Here is a 13,450-nt window from a genome sequence, read left to right on the forward strand (position 1 = left end):
TTCTCACTCTCAGGCAGAAGTTGAAAAAACAAGTCCAGAAGAGAAAACACAAGTAGAACCTGAACGGGAATAGGCATGCTGCATCAAAGTAAAAGACTCTGGGGTGGGTCGTGAGGAGAGTACAGGTCCAAAAAGATGACAGAGGACCTGGTGGGGGTTGTATTGTTATATGGAAAACTGGGAAATGTTATGTATGTACAACTATTGTATTTACTGTTGAATGTAAAACATTAATTTCCCAATAGAGAAATAAAACAATGATGAATTTTCCTTCTTGGCATCATTTTGGATGGAGCTTAAAGGAGTCATATGAAGTGAGATAAGCTAGAAAGAGAAGGATGAATACGGGATGGCCCCACTCATAGACAGAAGTTGAAAAATAAGAACAGGAGGGAAAAACCACAGCAGAACTTAGGTTGGAGTTGATGTATTGCACCCTAGCAAAGGACTCTGAGGAGGAGGCTTTCAGGTCCTGGTGCATGACGGGACAGGATGACCTAGGCTGGGGTGAGAACATTTATCACAAATTTGAGAAATTTTCTGTTAAATGAGTAACATGTACCACCAGTTGTATACCATGCATCCTGTCTTGGAGCCCCACCTCCCCAGACCCCTACCCCACTAGGGAAAGAGAGAAATAGGCTGGGAGTATGGATCCACCTACCCATGCCCATGTTCAGCAGGGAAGCAGGTCCGGGACCAGAACTCCCACCTTCTGCACCCCCCAGTAATCCTGGGTCCCTACTCCCAGAAGGATAAAGAATAGGGAAGCTATCATGGGAGGGGAGGGGTTACAGAGTTCTGGTGGTGGGAATTGTCTGGAGATATATCCCTCTTACCCTAAGTTCTTTTCAATCTTTCCATTTTATAAATAAAAAATATATAATAAAAAAGAGAGGAAATAAAAAGAATACCTATAATACCTCCTCTCACCTTCCCTCATGTCCATAGAGGACATTAAATCTCTTTCCAGGATACACCCAACCAGTAGAGCTCTCTCCTGACCTTTAGAGTCTTTCTGTGGCATGGCCTTTAGGGCTCATTCGAAACCCTTTATACTGTAGGTCAGGAGATGAGGCTTGCAGAGAGGAAGGTCTGTTTCAATGTGAAAAAGCTTGTGGCCGCATTGCCTCTCAGATTTGCACTGCAATCTCTTGAAGTCCTCATCTGTTTGTTTGTTCATTTTCCCCATGACCTTCTGGGGCAACTACTGCATTAGCTGAGAAATGATAGGTGTAAGCGAAAGTTGAGGGAATGGTGGGGATGGAGGACTATCCTGAAGGGGTGGGAGACAGGTTTGAATCATTGTGGAAATGTGCATCAGTTGTTTGTGCTTTCTGTGCAGTGACCCTGAGGAGAGGGCAGTGGTGAGGTCGTGGCTGATGGTGCTGGTCCAGAGGGAAGTATAGGTGTATGTGCTGGGGTAGACAGCATAATGGCCCTGCAAAAAGCTTTAGAGGGTACACCAGTGACTTTTAGTCTTTAGTGCCTTTGTGATGGAGCATTAGCAGAGATGGAGGGTGGTCCTCTCTTGTCTGGCATTTAAGGTGTGGCTGAGAATTCCAGGTACCTGACACTAGATGGCATAGCAGCAATACTTTGTAAAGTTAGTCAGCTCTGCCCAGTCTGTGGCTGCTTGAGGGGGTGGAGGATGAGTGCATGTTGATTTCAGAACACAGGCCCCCTGACACAGACTCCTGTAATTCTACTCGCTCAAGGTACCTGTTCTGAGTCCTCAGAAGACTTGTCTTTGATTAATGTTATGGGAGCAGTGGGTCGCAGAGCACTTACAGTCACTCAGCCTCTAAGGACTGTCACAGGCCAGTGGAAAGGCCATTAACATGGTACACAACGCTCCAGTGCTAAGACGGGGGAGGGCCTGTCCATAGGTCACTGTTTTCCACTCCCTGGGTGGCTCACACACCGAGACAAATGGGCACCTCCTTTCTACCCATGTATCCTGGATAAACAGTTTGCGCGGCCACCATGGCTGTTTCTGTCAGGTTCTCACTGATCTAAGCTTCTACATTGTGCCCAGCCCTGAAAGCCTTACTTTTTTGAGGAAGATAGTCCTCAGGAAGGCCTACAGAATCTTCCATAGCCTGCAGTGAGATGAATAAGTAGTGTGGGTCTCTGTTCTGACATGCCCTTTGTCTTTAGTTGTTAAAGACACGAGGCAAACAGCCACTGCAAAGCTTATCTTAAATTGTCGTAAAAAAATTCGCACTTAGTCCAGTAAGATAGCTCACTGGATATATGTCTCTTTTGTCTTGGGCATGGCCCAGATTTGAACCTGGCCCCCACTAAAATGAAACTTTAGACTGTAGTGTCTCCCCCTCCCACATCTCTGTCAAGAAGTAAGCCCAGATTAGTGAAGCTGCAATGATATCAACAATAATTCAATCAGATACGAATCTGGGAGAAGTGGGTTATCATATTGGAACTGGGAGCATAGAGCTGGCAGGCCAGTCAGAGAGGGAGTCAACAGGCAGAGCAGACCAACATCCCAGTTTGACTGTGGTTACCTGCTTCTGTCTGGTCCTTGAAATAGTTAAAGAAAGGACAGGCTAAATAGGGACAAAGGGAAGGCCACTGGCTCATACAGGAAGGTATGCAAAGATGTGTAACTGTAAGAGCCAGGTGCTCCGTAATCTCTTTCTGAACTCCCTGTTTGCTGTGCAGAGGTCTGACACCAAGCCTACAGGTGTAAATAGAGTTCCTCCTTTCCTGAATATTTGGTTTTCTATTCTTGTTTGCTGCTTCAGCCCTATGTCTCAAAAGGGCAGGATACAGACTTCATAGCTTGCATCCAGTGCTCTTCTCAGAGGATAGGATTGGTTGTTTTTCGGGAATCTGTTTAAGTCACTCTAGAAAACGTGTCTGTTGTAGGGCAAAAGACCCACTATCGTACAGTGATGGTGTGCTGGCTGGCTCATGTCTTCCCTTTCAGATCCCACACAGAGAAAGCACATTGGAACCAGCTGGTGAGTTCCCCACTAATTGGTGCCTCACTGAGGCCTAGGGGCAAGCCTGCCTGACACCAGCCACCTGGCCAGAGCTCCCATCTCCCTTGGGGTCTGGGAAGGCTGGGCCTGCAGATAGATAGTGTTACGGAAATATCTGAGGTACAGCTCAAAAGTGTTACAGCCCCAAGGTGTTTCAGCTCTAGGGTGCAGCAGAACCAAAGGACGAGTCTGAGACCCAGAACACATGGAGGGCATACAGAGACTTTATTTTATGCCAGTGGAATCTAGTGGACTCCTGCCATGCTAGACTGTCCACATGATTTGGTAAACCACTTCTGGGCGGGGCATGCATTGACTGGTTATAGTCTGGTTTAAGAAAAGGTACATTTTGATTGGTTACAAAGTGCACCAATCAGGTGTGCTCAGGTACAAGGGTAATGTGTGAACAGATTGGTCACATTATGAGTCATGTAAGACCAAAGATGGGGTGGATTGGTTACATTCTATGCCCAATCCAGGCCACCAAGGTGCAAGTGAATACAACATGAAAGACACAATTTTGTTGGCTACATTCTGTGAAATGAAAAGATTTAACCTGATTGGTGACACTCTTAGTCCCCTAGGTTTGCCAAAATGCAGGGACAGCAGACCCACCTGTCTGTTGCGGAGTTGGGGGACATTTTATTTCAATAGGAAGAAAAGTCTAAGTTTGTTGGTATGCTTCCAAAAACCCCTTCTGTTTCATTAGTTTAATACCCCCTGCTTAACACTGTATTCTATTTACATAACTACTGTATTCTATTTACATATCCACTGCAGGGCATTGGTTCAATCCCCACTGGTTCATGATATGTTTTTGCTCCGCCCCCTCTCCTTGTCACACTCTGATTTTCACCAGTCACTTTTCTCTCCACCCTCTCTATGTCACATCCTGTTCACACCCTACTTGGCAAGTATATATAAAGACAACATTGTGAGTTTTAGTTTTAGTTTTAGCTTAGCTTGGTACAGATTGCGCTGCGTCCTGCATGAATAAAGAGATACTGCGTACAGTTCAACCATGAGTCCCTGGTCGTCTGTCACCCGCCCGTGAAGCCAGCCGGTCGAAAACAACATAAGTTGAGATCTCAATAGGGGAGAAAGGGGTGGGGCAGAAACTGTTGTGCAGAGGTTACAGAGGGGCATGTGGGGTCAGGCTTGGGGAAGAGGGAGAGGTAGAGGACACGGATGAGGGGTGTGTGTGTAGGAGAGAGCAGCAGTGTGCAGAGAGCTGGCGAGCTCTGGCGGCCAACCGAAGAAGCAGCTTTTGTCTTCTGGGTGCTGTGTGCATCAGTGGAGGGGCGCACCACTGTGTGTTGCCATGGTATGCCTGGTGCTTATGCCAGTAGAAGGTCTTGCTTGCTGTGGCAACAGCTTCTAGTGAGAACCCACCAGGTCTGACCCAGCCCAGTGTGTGCCGCATAGAGCGGCCGATGGCACTGCCTCCAGAAGTCCTTGTGGCTCTCTGGTGGGAGATCCTTTGGCGGGGTGGGGGGACGGCAGGGATCAAGGGAGGTTGGGGGTGGCAGATTTTGGGGTGGTATGCTGCCAGCCAGGGCCAGAGAGGTGTTGGTGGGCAGGTTGTGCTTGTGGGGTGCCGACATTGGGCAGGGTGTCAGCTGTGGTTGCAGTCGAGTGGGTGGTGGACCACTGGGGTCCCTGCTAGGGCAGGCGGACTCGGGAGGGGGGGACCATCTCTGGGCTGATTGGCGTGGAGCAGGTGTGGAGTGAGTGCAGTGTGGGGGGGCCAGAGGGTCAGACATGCTATGGGCTGGGGACCAGTTGGGCCCTGGCGAGGCTGGGCCTCCCAGTGAGGGTGGGGTTTTCAGCGAGGGAGGGACACCTGGTGAGGGCGGGGCTCCCGGCGAGGGCGGGGCTCCCGGCGAGGGCGGGGCTCCCGGCGGGGGCGGGGCTCCCGGCGAGGGCGGGGCTCCCGGCGAGGGCGGGGCTCCCGGCGAGGGCGGGGCTCCCGGCGAGGGCGGGGCTCCCGGCGGGGGCGGGGCTCCCGGCGAGGGCGGGGCAGGCAGTTGGGTTAGGGAGGCAGGTGTGTGGTGGGTGAAGTGCCCACAGGTGAGTTTCTGTGCAGCTGGTGTTGAGCTGGTGTGCTTTGTGCTAGATAGAGCTGGCGTGTTGGAGGCCAGCTGGGGCAGCTGTGCGACTGGCGGACAGGGGCCAGCGGTGGTTGGCTAGTGGGGCAGTCGGCCGTGCTTTGTGTTGGGCGGGTGTGTGTAGCCAGAGATTTTCAGGGAGGGCAGGCTGGCAGTTGGAGGGGGGCGTGTGTCAGGGGCAGGTGACCGGAAGCTCCGCGTGCCACGGGTAAGTGGTGGTGATGCAGTGGGTTGCCTCAGAGGGTTGCAGTTCTGCGGGGGTGTGGGGGGGCGGGGCTGGTGTTGTCTCTGTTAGGGCAGCTCGCAGCTGGTGGGTGATGGTCAGTTTTGTGTCAGGAGGCTGGTGCGGGGGCTGGTGGTTGGCGTGCCGCACATGGGGGACTGGGTGGAGGGTCGGGTTAGGGTTAGGGAGATGCTTTCCGGGAGACACATTTTGGCTTCTGAAGCTTTGCCTCTTTCCCTAAAGCACAGAAAACACACTGAGGGAGGCGTGCGCCTTAGAGGACAGCCGAAACTACTTAAAACTCAGCTCTGCTTCTGAAGACATGTCATTTGTGGATTACGCCTGGGAGTCAATTGTGTGTTTTGGAGACTACAGTGTTGATTATTAGTAAATGATCTTCACATCTCCTCTGCAAATGGACTGTTTATAGAAAAACAGTGGTCTCGATTGCCCTCAGTGCCTGAATGGGGTTGTGGGGGGAGGGCTAAGCCTAAGGGTGGTACTAGGAAGTGTGGGGTCATGGAGTCCCCATGTTTATCTCAACTAGAAGTGTGACTGGATGAAAACAGAGACTGTGACAACTGGAGCTGTAGAGTGACTTCACTTTCCAGGGGGCTATTCTCGGACCTGCACACTGAGGTTGATCTGCATTGATGCCACCCATCTGGGCCACGGGCTCTTTCCTGTGGTTGGTGGTTCCAGGTCGACCACATAAGGTGGCTGTCCCTTGCATTTGCAATGACCAGCTTGGGAAGCCCAGCACGTGGGACCCTCAAGCATTCTGGATGCCCCAGGAATCCTAGTTCTTGGGGCTTCTGCTGGCCTTCTCAGTAATAGGCAATGGGTGTGGCAGAAAGGGGTTCCTGTGATGGTGTCGGGTCCTTTCTGGGGAGCATTGCTGAGGTTGCCTGGGTTAAGGCACCAGGAGTTTGTAACACTGCTTTTCTGCTTCCTTTGGTTCAGATGCAGTGACAGAGGTGAAGACTGACATCTACGTGACCAGCTTTGGCCCTGTGTCTGACACAGACATGGTAAGTGTTGTCTCTGCCAGGGACACAGAAAAAGATGGGAGACGACCCAGGAGCTGAAGGGTTGGGCTGGTGTCCCGTCCCGCGGGACCTTCAATGTGGGTAAACCTAGGAGAGGGAGTGAGGACAAGGGAGAGGGAATGGGGACAAGAGACGCAAGAGAGAAATGAGACAAGACAGGATTATGATCAAGTCTGTCTATTAGCACAAAAGGTGCTGTTTTTAAGGCCGGAGTAAAGGGGAGGTTAGCAGTTGGGGACAATTCCTCATGTACTTCTTTCATCTATATGCTTTCTGTTTTAATGAGTGAGAGGGACAGATAGAGTCCAGAGTACCGATCAGCTCTGGCTGGTGGTGCTGGGGAATTGAACCTGGGACCTTTCATGCCTCAGGCATGGAAGTCTTTGCAGAACCATTATGCTGTCTCCCCAATATGGTACATGCAGTTCTGAGGGGCACAGCTCTTCATTATGGGCTTGGCTTGGGAGTGGAGTGGACTGGGGAGGGAGAAGCCTTTGACGTTCAGTGAGCTCGCAGGACTTTGGAGATGACGCGTTCATCCTGGAAAAGAATCCCCCCCTGCCCTCGGAACTAGTGGTCAATTCTAAGAGAGCAGCAGAAGTTCCTTTACACTCATTCATTCACACCCCTGCTCTAGTAGCCACAGTGCACTTAGAGAAATGGATGAGCAGCAGATGAAAGTCAGATGGAACACAAAGAGCTCCACGAATGAATGCATTCACTCAGAGACCTATGCTTATGAAGCTTGGTACCTTTCCAAAGAATCCAGACTCTCTAGCCCTTTTGAGGTTCCATGTTCCACTGCCTTGTCTATTTTCACCTTTCACCATGAAGCAGAAGCAGTAGCACAGTGCTTTCCTGACAGGGAGGGAGGACAGACTTCCGGCAAATAAATGCAAGGTTATTTTTAGCTGCACTTCAATCCTGTCACCAGGCAGAACAGCTACGGCCTCTGCAGTTGGAAAACACTTCCATGAGGTTTAAAAGTTTTTTTCCCCTCTGGTCTACTTGATTAGACTAATGCAGTTGGCCCAGATTCAGGGGTTCTTGATGGCAAGTGACCTGCTCTTAACAACACTTTGAAGCAAGGACCCCAAGACCTTTATTACCATCTCCTACTTGGGAGAATAAGTAGAAATTAGTTAGCTGTGTTCTTAACTCCCAGGCAAAAAAAGAACTTTTAATCCTGAATATATTTCAAGGACGACATATTTCCCTTTTTTATACAGAATGGGGTAAACTATGATAGCTCTTTGAACACTGTACTAGCACTACCCATACCCTCTGCAGCTTCTGCACTACTCAGTCAGAATTATTGTTGACATTTGAATATAATTTCTTATCTGCCCTTGCTAGGTATCTCTATTACCACTCCCACTCCTGTCTGATATCATTCTGTACCATTGTGCACTGAGCCCTCAGTGCCTGCTCTTCCCTGCTTTGCCTGCTCCTCTCCCAGAGTCCTTTGCTAAGCTGAAATCCACCACACTCGATTTAGGTCTGACATTGTATTCTCCCTTTCAGCCCTTGCTGCTTAACTTTCACCTATGAGCAAGATTCTGTGACATTTGTCCTTTTCCCTCTGGCTTATTTCACTTAACATAATTATTCTAATATCCTTCCGAGATGAGTTTAAGGACATAAATTTTAACAGCTTAGTATTATTTCTTTTTTATATTTCTTTATTTCTTCCCTGTTGTTGCCCTTGTAGTTTTTTATTGTTGTAGTTATTACTGTTGTTGTTATTAATGTCATCATTGTTGGATAGGGCAGAGAGAAATGGAGAGAGCAGAGGAAGACAGAGAGGGAAGAGAAAGACAGACACCTGCAGACCTGCTTCACCACTTGTGAAGCGACTCCCCTGCATGTGGGGAACCTGGGGCTCAAACCGGGATCCTTACACCAGTCCTTGCACTTTGTACCACCTGCACTTAACCTGCTGCGCTACCACCTGACTACCAGCTTAGTAGTATTTCTTTGAACCCAGGGTTACAGATTTGGGCTATGAGAAGTCGTGTTGCTATGAAAATAGCTGTGCACAGATCATATACATATATATATATATATATTTTTTTTTTCCTTTGGATAAATCTTCAGGAGAGAAATTGCTGGGTCATACGGTAGATTCATTTATAGCATTTGGGGTTGTAAGAGTTCTCCGGACAGCTTCTCACAGGGTTTGGGCCAATTTACATCCACACCAGTTGTTTCTGTCTTTTCCAAGTGTAAAGTGGTATCTCATTGCTGTCTCTATTTACATTTTTCTGATAAGCAGTGATTTGGACCACTTTCTCATGTGTCTGTTTCGATTTCTTTGTCTCTAATTGGTGCATTTGGGTTTTGTAGTTCTTCGTGGTTCAGTTTTGGAAGGGCATATGTTTCTAGGAATTCTTCCATTTCTTCCAGATTCTCTAGCTTGGTGGCGTATAGTTCTTCATAGAAGTTTTGCATGATTTTCTGGATTGCTTTGCTGTCAGTTGTGATATCTACTCTGTCGTTTACAATCCTATTAATTTGAGTGTTCTCCCTTTTTTTTTTTAGTGAGTCTGGCTAGGGGTTTGTCAATTTTGTTTAATCTTCCAAAGAACCAACATTTGGCTTCATTGAACTTTTGTATGGTTCTCTTATTTTTGATGTTATTTCTGCTCTAATTTTAGTGATTTCTGTCCTTCTGGTTGTTTTAGGGTTCCTTTGTTCCTCATAGTCTAAGTCCATAAGGTGTGCAGTAAGGTAGTTTACTTGAGCTTCTTCTTGTTCTTTAATATGTGATTATATGGCTATGAGTTTCCCTTTCAATACTGCTTTAGCTGTGCCCAAAATATTTTGATAGCTTTTGTCTTCATTTTCATTTATTTCCAGGAACATTTGAATTTCTTGCTTGAGTGTCTCTCTGACCCAGTGGTTCTTAAGCAGTATGTTGTTTAGTTTCCAAATTCTGTGTCTTTTAGTAATTTTCTGTTGTTAAATGTTAGCTTTACTCCACTGTGGTCTGAGAAGACATGTGGGTTGATTTCAATGCTCTTGAGTTTGTTGATGCTGTCTTTGTGACCTTACATGTGGTCTATCCTTAAGTATGTGTTGTGTGGATTTGAAAAGAATGTGTATTCCAGTTTTGTGGAGTGAAGAACTATGAAAATGTCCAGGAGGTCTAGTCTGTCCATCTCTTCATTTAATTCTCTTGTTTCTTTGTTGATTCTCTGCTTTGTTGATCTAAATGTGAGAGTGGGGTGTTAAGGTCTCTCACTATTATAGTATTACTATTGATGTATTTTTGTAGTTCCTTCAGTAGGTGCTTGATGTATTTCGATAGTACCTCATTGAGTGAATACATGTTAATAATTGTTAAGTCTTCTTGGCTGATTGATCCTCTAATCATTATGTAATGGCCTTGTCTATCTTTTATTACTTTATTTAGTTTAAAATCTATTGTGTCAGAGAGGATAATGGCTGTTCCTGTCCTTTTTTTGTGGTCCATTAGCCTATATGATAGTTTTCCATCCTTTCACTTTAAGTCTGTGTTAATCTTGTTGGTTCAGATGGGATCCTTACAAGAAGTATATGGTTGGCTTATGTTTTCTGATCCATCCTCCCACTCTGTGCCTTTTGATGGGTGAGTTTAAGCCATTGACATTTATTGATATTATGGATTTATTGTATTATAGTACCATTATCCAGCAATTCTTTATTTGCTCTAATATGTTGCAAGTACTATAGTGTTCTTCTTGCTTATAAGTGGTCTTTTAGAACCTCTTTCAGGGCAGGTTTGGTGATGGTTGCCTCCTTTAGCTGTTGTTTGTCTGAGAAGGTTTGGGTCCCTCCATCTAGTTTGAATGAAAGTCTAGCAGGATATATTATCCTTGGCTGAAACCCTTTTTCAGTCAGGGCTCGATAGATACCTTGCTATTCTATTCTGGCTTTTAGAGTTTGAGTGGAAAAGTCTGCTGATTGTCTTATGGATTTTCCCCTGTATGTGACTTTTTGTTTTTGTCTTTCAGCCTTTAGTATATTTTCTTTATCCTTACTTCTTTTCATTGTAACTATGATGTGTCTTGGTGTCTTCAGTTCTGGATTGATCCTGTTTGGGACTCTCTGGGCCTCTTGAATCTTAATGTCCTTTCTGTTGTTCAGGTCTGGGAATTTTTCTTCTGTTATTTCCTCTAGAATGTTTTTTTCCCTTTCCTCTCTTTCTTCCTCTGGCAGGTCAATTATATGAATGCTACTTCTTTTGAGATCATCCCATATGTCTCTGTTGTTGTTTTCAGTGTTTCTCAATCTCTTTTTGAGATCTTTTACCTCTGTCTTTATTTTTCTTTAGCTCATCGTCTGTCTGGCTAATTTTGTTTTCTGCTTCTGTTAGTCTTTGTCCCTTCCCTCAGCTTCTTTCTTCAGTTCAGTTATGGTATTATCTTGTTCTGCTAATTGTTGTTTTACTTCAGCTATTTCAGCTTTCAGTTCTCTAATTACCTTGAGGTAGCCAGTATTTTCCCTGTGGGTCTCATCTGTTGTTTCCCTAATTCTGTTATCCCTTTCCTCCATAGTTGTCTTCATTCTGTGATTATTTAGTTTACTGTTGCTTGCATACTTTTCTTATCTGTGGTTACTTCTGACTGATTTGTAGTTTCTTCTGGACTCCTGTCTTCACTCATTGTAGGAGCAGTTTTATTTGCTCTTTGTTTAACAATTTTTTATTGACTTTTTTATTTTTCTGTTCTGTTCTTCAGTTGTTGTTTTTTGAGTACAAGCCACGCTACACTAAATACCTTTATGACAAATGCAGCCACCACCCTCAGAAATTGCAATAGTAATTGAAGCAAGGATTGAAGCAGTTTAACCAATAACAGTTAGCCAGATAATGTCTCCAGTCCAAGAAAAATAGCAACCAAATCCAAATGGAAAAGAAAGAGAAAGGAAAAAAGGGATAGCAAGAATAGACAATTATGCAAATCTGCTGTTCACTGTAAATTCTAGGGGTAGCAAGAGTAGAAAGGAAAGTAGAGAAGAGACACAAACAGAGTCCACTCTGAGTCAGATTCTTCCCCAAAATATTTCACAAACGAGTATCAGTGAATTCAGAAAGCAGAAGGAGTAAGGAAGGAAAGAAGACAAGAATGAGAAAAAAAAAGAAAGAAAAGAAAAAAACCCAAAACAAGAGCAGTGAAAGGATTTTTTTTAATTAGCTAGGAGGAGGGAGAAGGGGGAGAGTGGATGATAGAGTAGGTATAGTGAAACAAGTTCCTCTCACAATGGATAGGACACCCAGTCACCTAGGAATGGAAAATACAGTAAAAGTTAATTTTGGTCAACCTGAAGGAGGGGGAGAGAGGGAGATGTGTATATATAATAGTAATAATAAAATAGAACACAGTAAAAAACCCTAACAGTCAGTCTGCAGCTTGGAGGGCTCCTGATTGGGGCAGGCAGCCTCAGCAACGACAGCCAATTTTCAAAAAAGAAAAAAAAAAAACAACCTCCAGTTAGTCTTTTGTCATTCCAATTGAGCTTGAACCACTTAGAAAGAAAGAAAAAAAAAAAAAAGACCAAAGGGAATCAGAAAGGAAGAAGGATTGGAATCACACCCCTGGTGAGCTAGGAATCTTGGTAAAGAAAAAAGCTCAGCGGGGAGCCTGCTAGTAGCAGCTCTTCACCCCCTACCCCCCCAGGGGTCTGGTTATGTGTGGGGGAGAGGGTTGCACTTCAGAAATAATCAAAAACTTTCCTTCCTTTTTTCTCTGTTTTCTAACCCAACTTGAGCTATAGTCAATTCCTTGGTGTCACACTTAGGACCCCTTATTCACCATCTTGCTGACGGTTTGGTATCCTACCCTTTCCAGCAATTATTGTCAGAGCTCATGCCAGAAGCTGCATCCAAGTCGCCATCCTGGGTCTGTCCTCTATCTCCATTTTTTTTTTTTTGCCACCAGGGTTATCTCTGGGCTTGGTGCCTGCAGTATGAATCCACTGCTCCCTGTGACCATTTTTCTTTTCTTTTCTTTTCTTTCTTTCTTTCTTTCTTTCTTTTTTCTTTCTTTCTTTCCTCCATTCCTTCCTTACTTTCTTTCTTGCTATTTTTATTCAGTAGGACTGAAAGAAATAGAAAGGAGAGAGGAGTTAAAGAGGGGGAAAGAAAGATAGACACCTGTAGTTCTGCTTCTTTGCTCATGAAGCATTCCCATTGCAGATGGGGACTAGGGACTGGAACCTGGGTCTTTGCACCTGGTGTGATGTGTGCTTAACTGGGTGTGCCACCACCCAGCTCCATGTTTTCTCCCCATTTTTGATGTAGTTGTTTGTTTTTTTGTTGCTGGATTTAGTGAGTTCTATATATGTATTCTGGTTAACTCTTTTTCTGATGTGTGACATGTAAAGATCTCTCAGTGGGCTGCCTTTTTGTTTCTGTGATGATTCCTTTTGCTCTGCAGAAGATTTTCAGTTTGATATAATCCTAATTAGCTTCTTTTTGTCTTTCCTTTCCTTGATATTGATCTGGAATTTTGAAAGATATTTCTGAAGCAAACATTATAGAATATTCTGCCAATGTTTTCTTCAAGGTGTTTGATGGTATCTGGTCTAAAAATCCAAGATTTTGGTCCATTTTTGCATGGTGGAATGTGGTGGCCCACTTCCATTCTTATGAACATTTCAACCCAATCTTTGCAGTGCTATTTGGTGAAAACACTTTCCTTTTACTTTCTTTTTTTTTTCCAGAGTACTTTTCATCTCTGGCTTATGGTGGTGTAGGAGGTTAAACCTGGGAGCCTCATGAAAATCTATTTGCATAACCCTATACTATATCCCATGCCCTACACTTTATTTTTTTCATTTGTTTTGGGCCACCTTGTCAAAAATTATTTGTTGTGTATGTAGGGGCTTATTTCTGGGCTCTCAGTTCCACTCCACTGGTCTGTGTATTTACTTTTGTTCCCAAACTAAGTGAGTGTTGAGGAATCATGAGACATACATTTTTATCTTTCTTTTCTCAGGATTTTGTTGGCAAATCTGGCTCTTTCCCAGTTCCTCATAAACTTTTCTAGCTTTTCTTATATCCCTTTGTAAAAATCCGTTGGG

The 13,450-nt window shown here is 45.1% G+C and overlaps 1 protein-coding gene across 6 annotated transcripts in view; it reads left to right on the forward strand.

The window, feature by feature from the left end:
* Positions 1-13,450, forward strand: part of GABRA3 (gamma-aminobutyric acid type A receptor subunit alpha3) — a 521,426-nt gene that overhangs the window by 299,467 nt on the left and 208,509 nt on the right. For 3 of the 6 annotated variants that reach the window (XM_060183138.1, XM_007530458.3, XM_016191453.2), the window contains exon 5: positions 6,300-6,367. In XM_060183138.1, the coding sequence (XP_060039121.1) occupies positions 6,300-6,367 (68 nt within the window). Of the gene's footprint in view, positions 1-5,019; positions 5,228-5,579; positions 5,692-5,829; positions 5,976-6,299; positions 6,368-13,450 lie in introns of those variants that run through there. The other 3 variants (XM_060183140.1, XM_060183139.1, XM_060183141.1) reach the window with 3 other exon arrangements.

The sequence above is a fragment of the Erinaceus europaeus genome, chromosome X, assembly GCF_950295315.1.
Source record: "Erinaceus europaeus chromosome X, mEriEur2.1, whole genome shotgun sequence".
Taxonomy (NCBI): Eukaryota; Metazoa; Chordata; class Mammalia; order Eulipotyphla; family Erinaceidae; genus Erinaceus; species Erinaceus europaeus.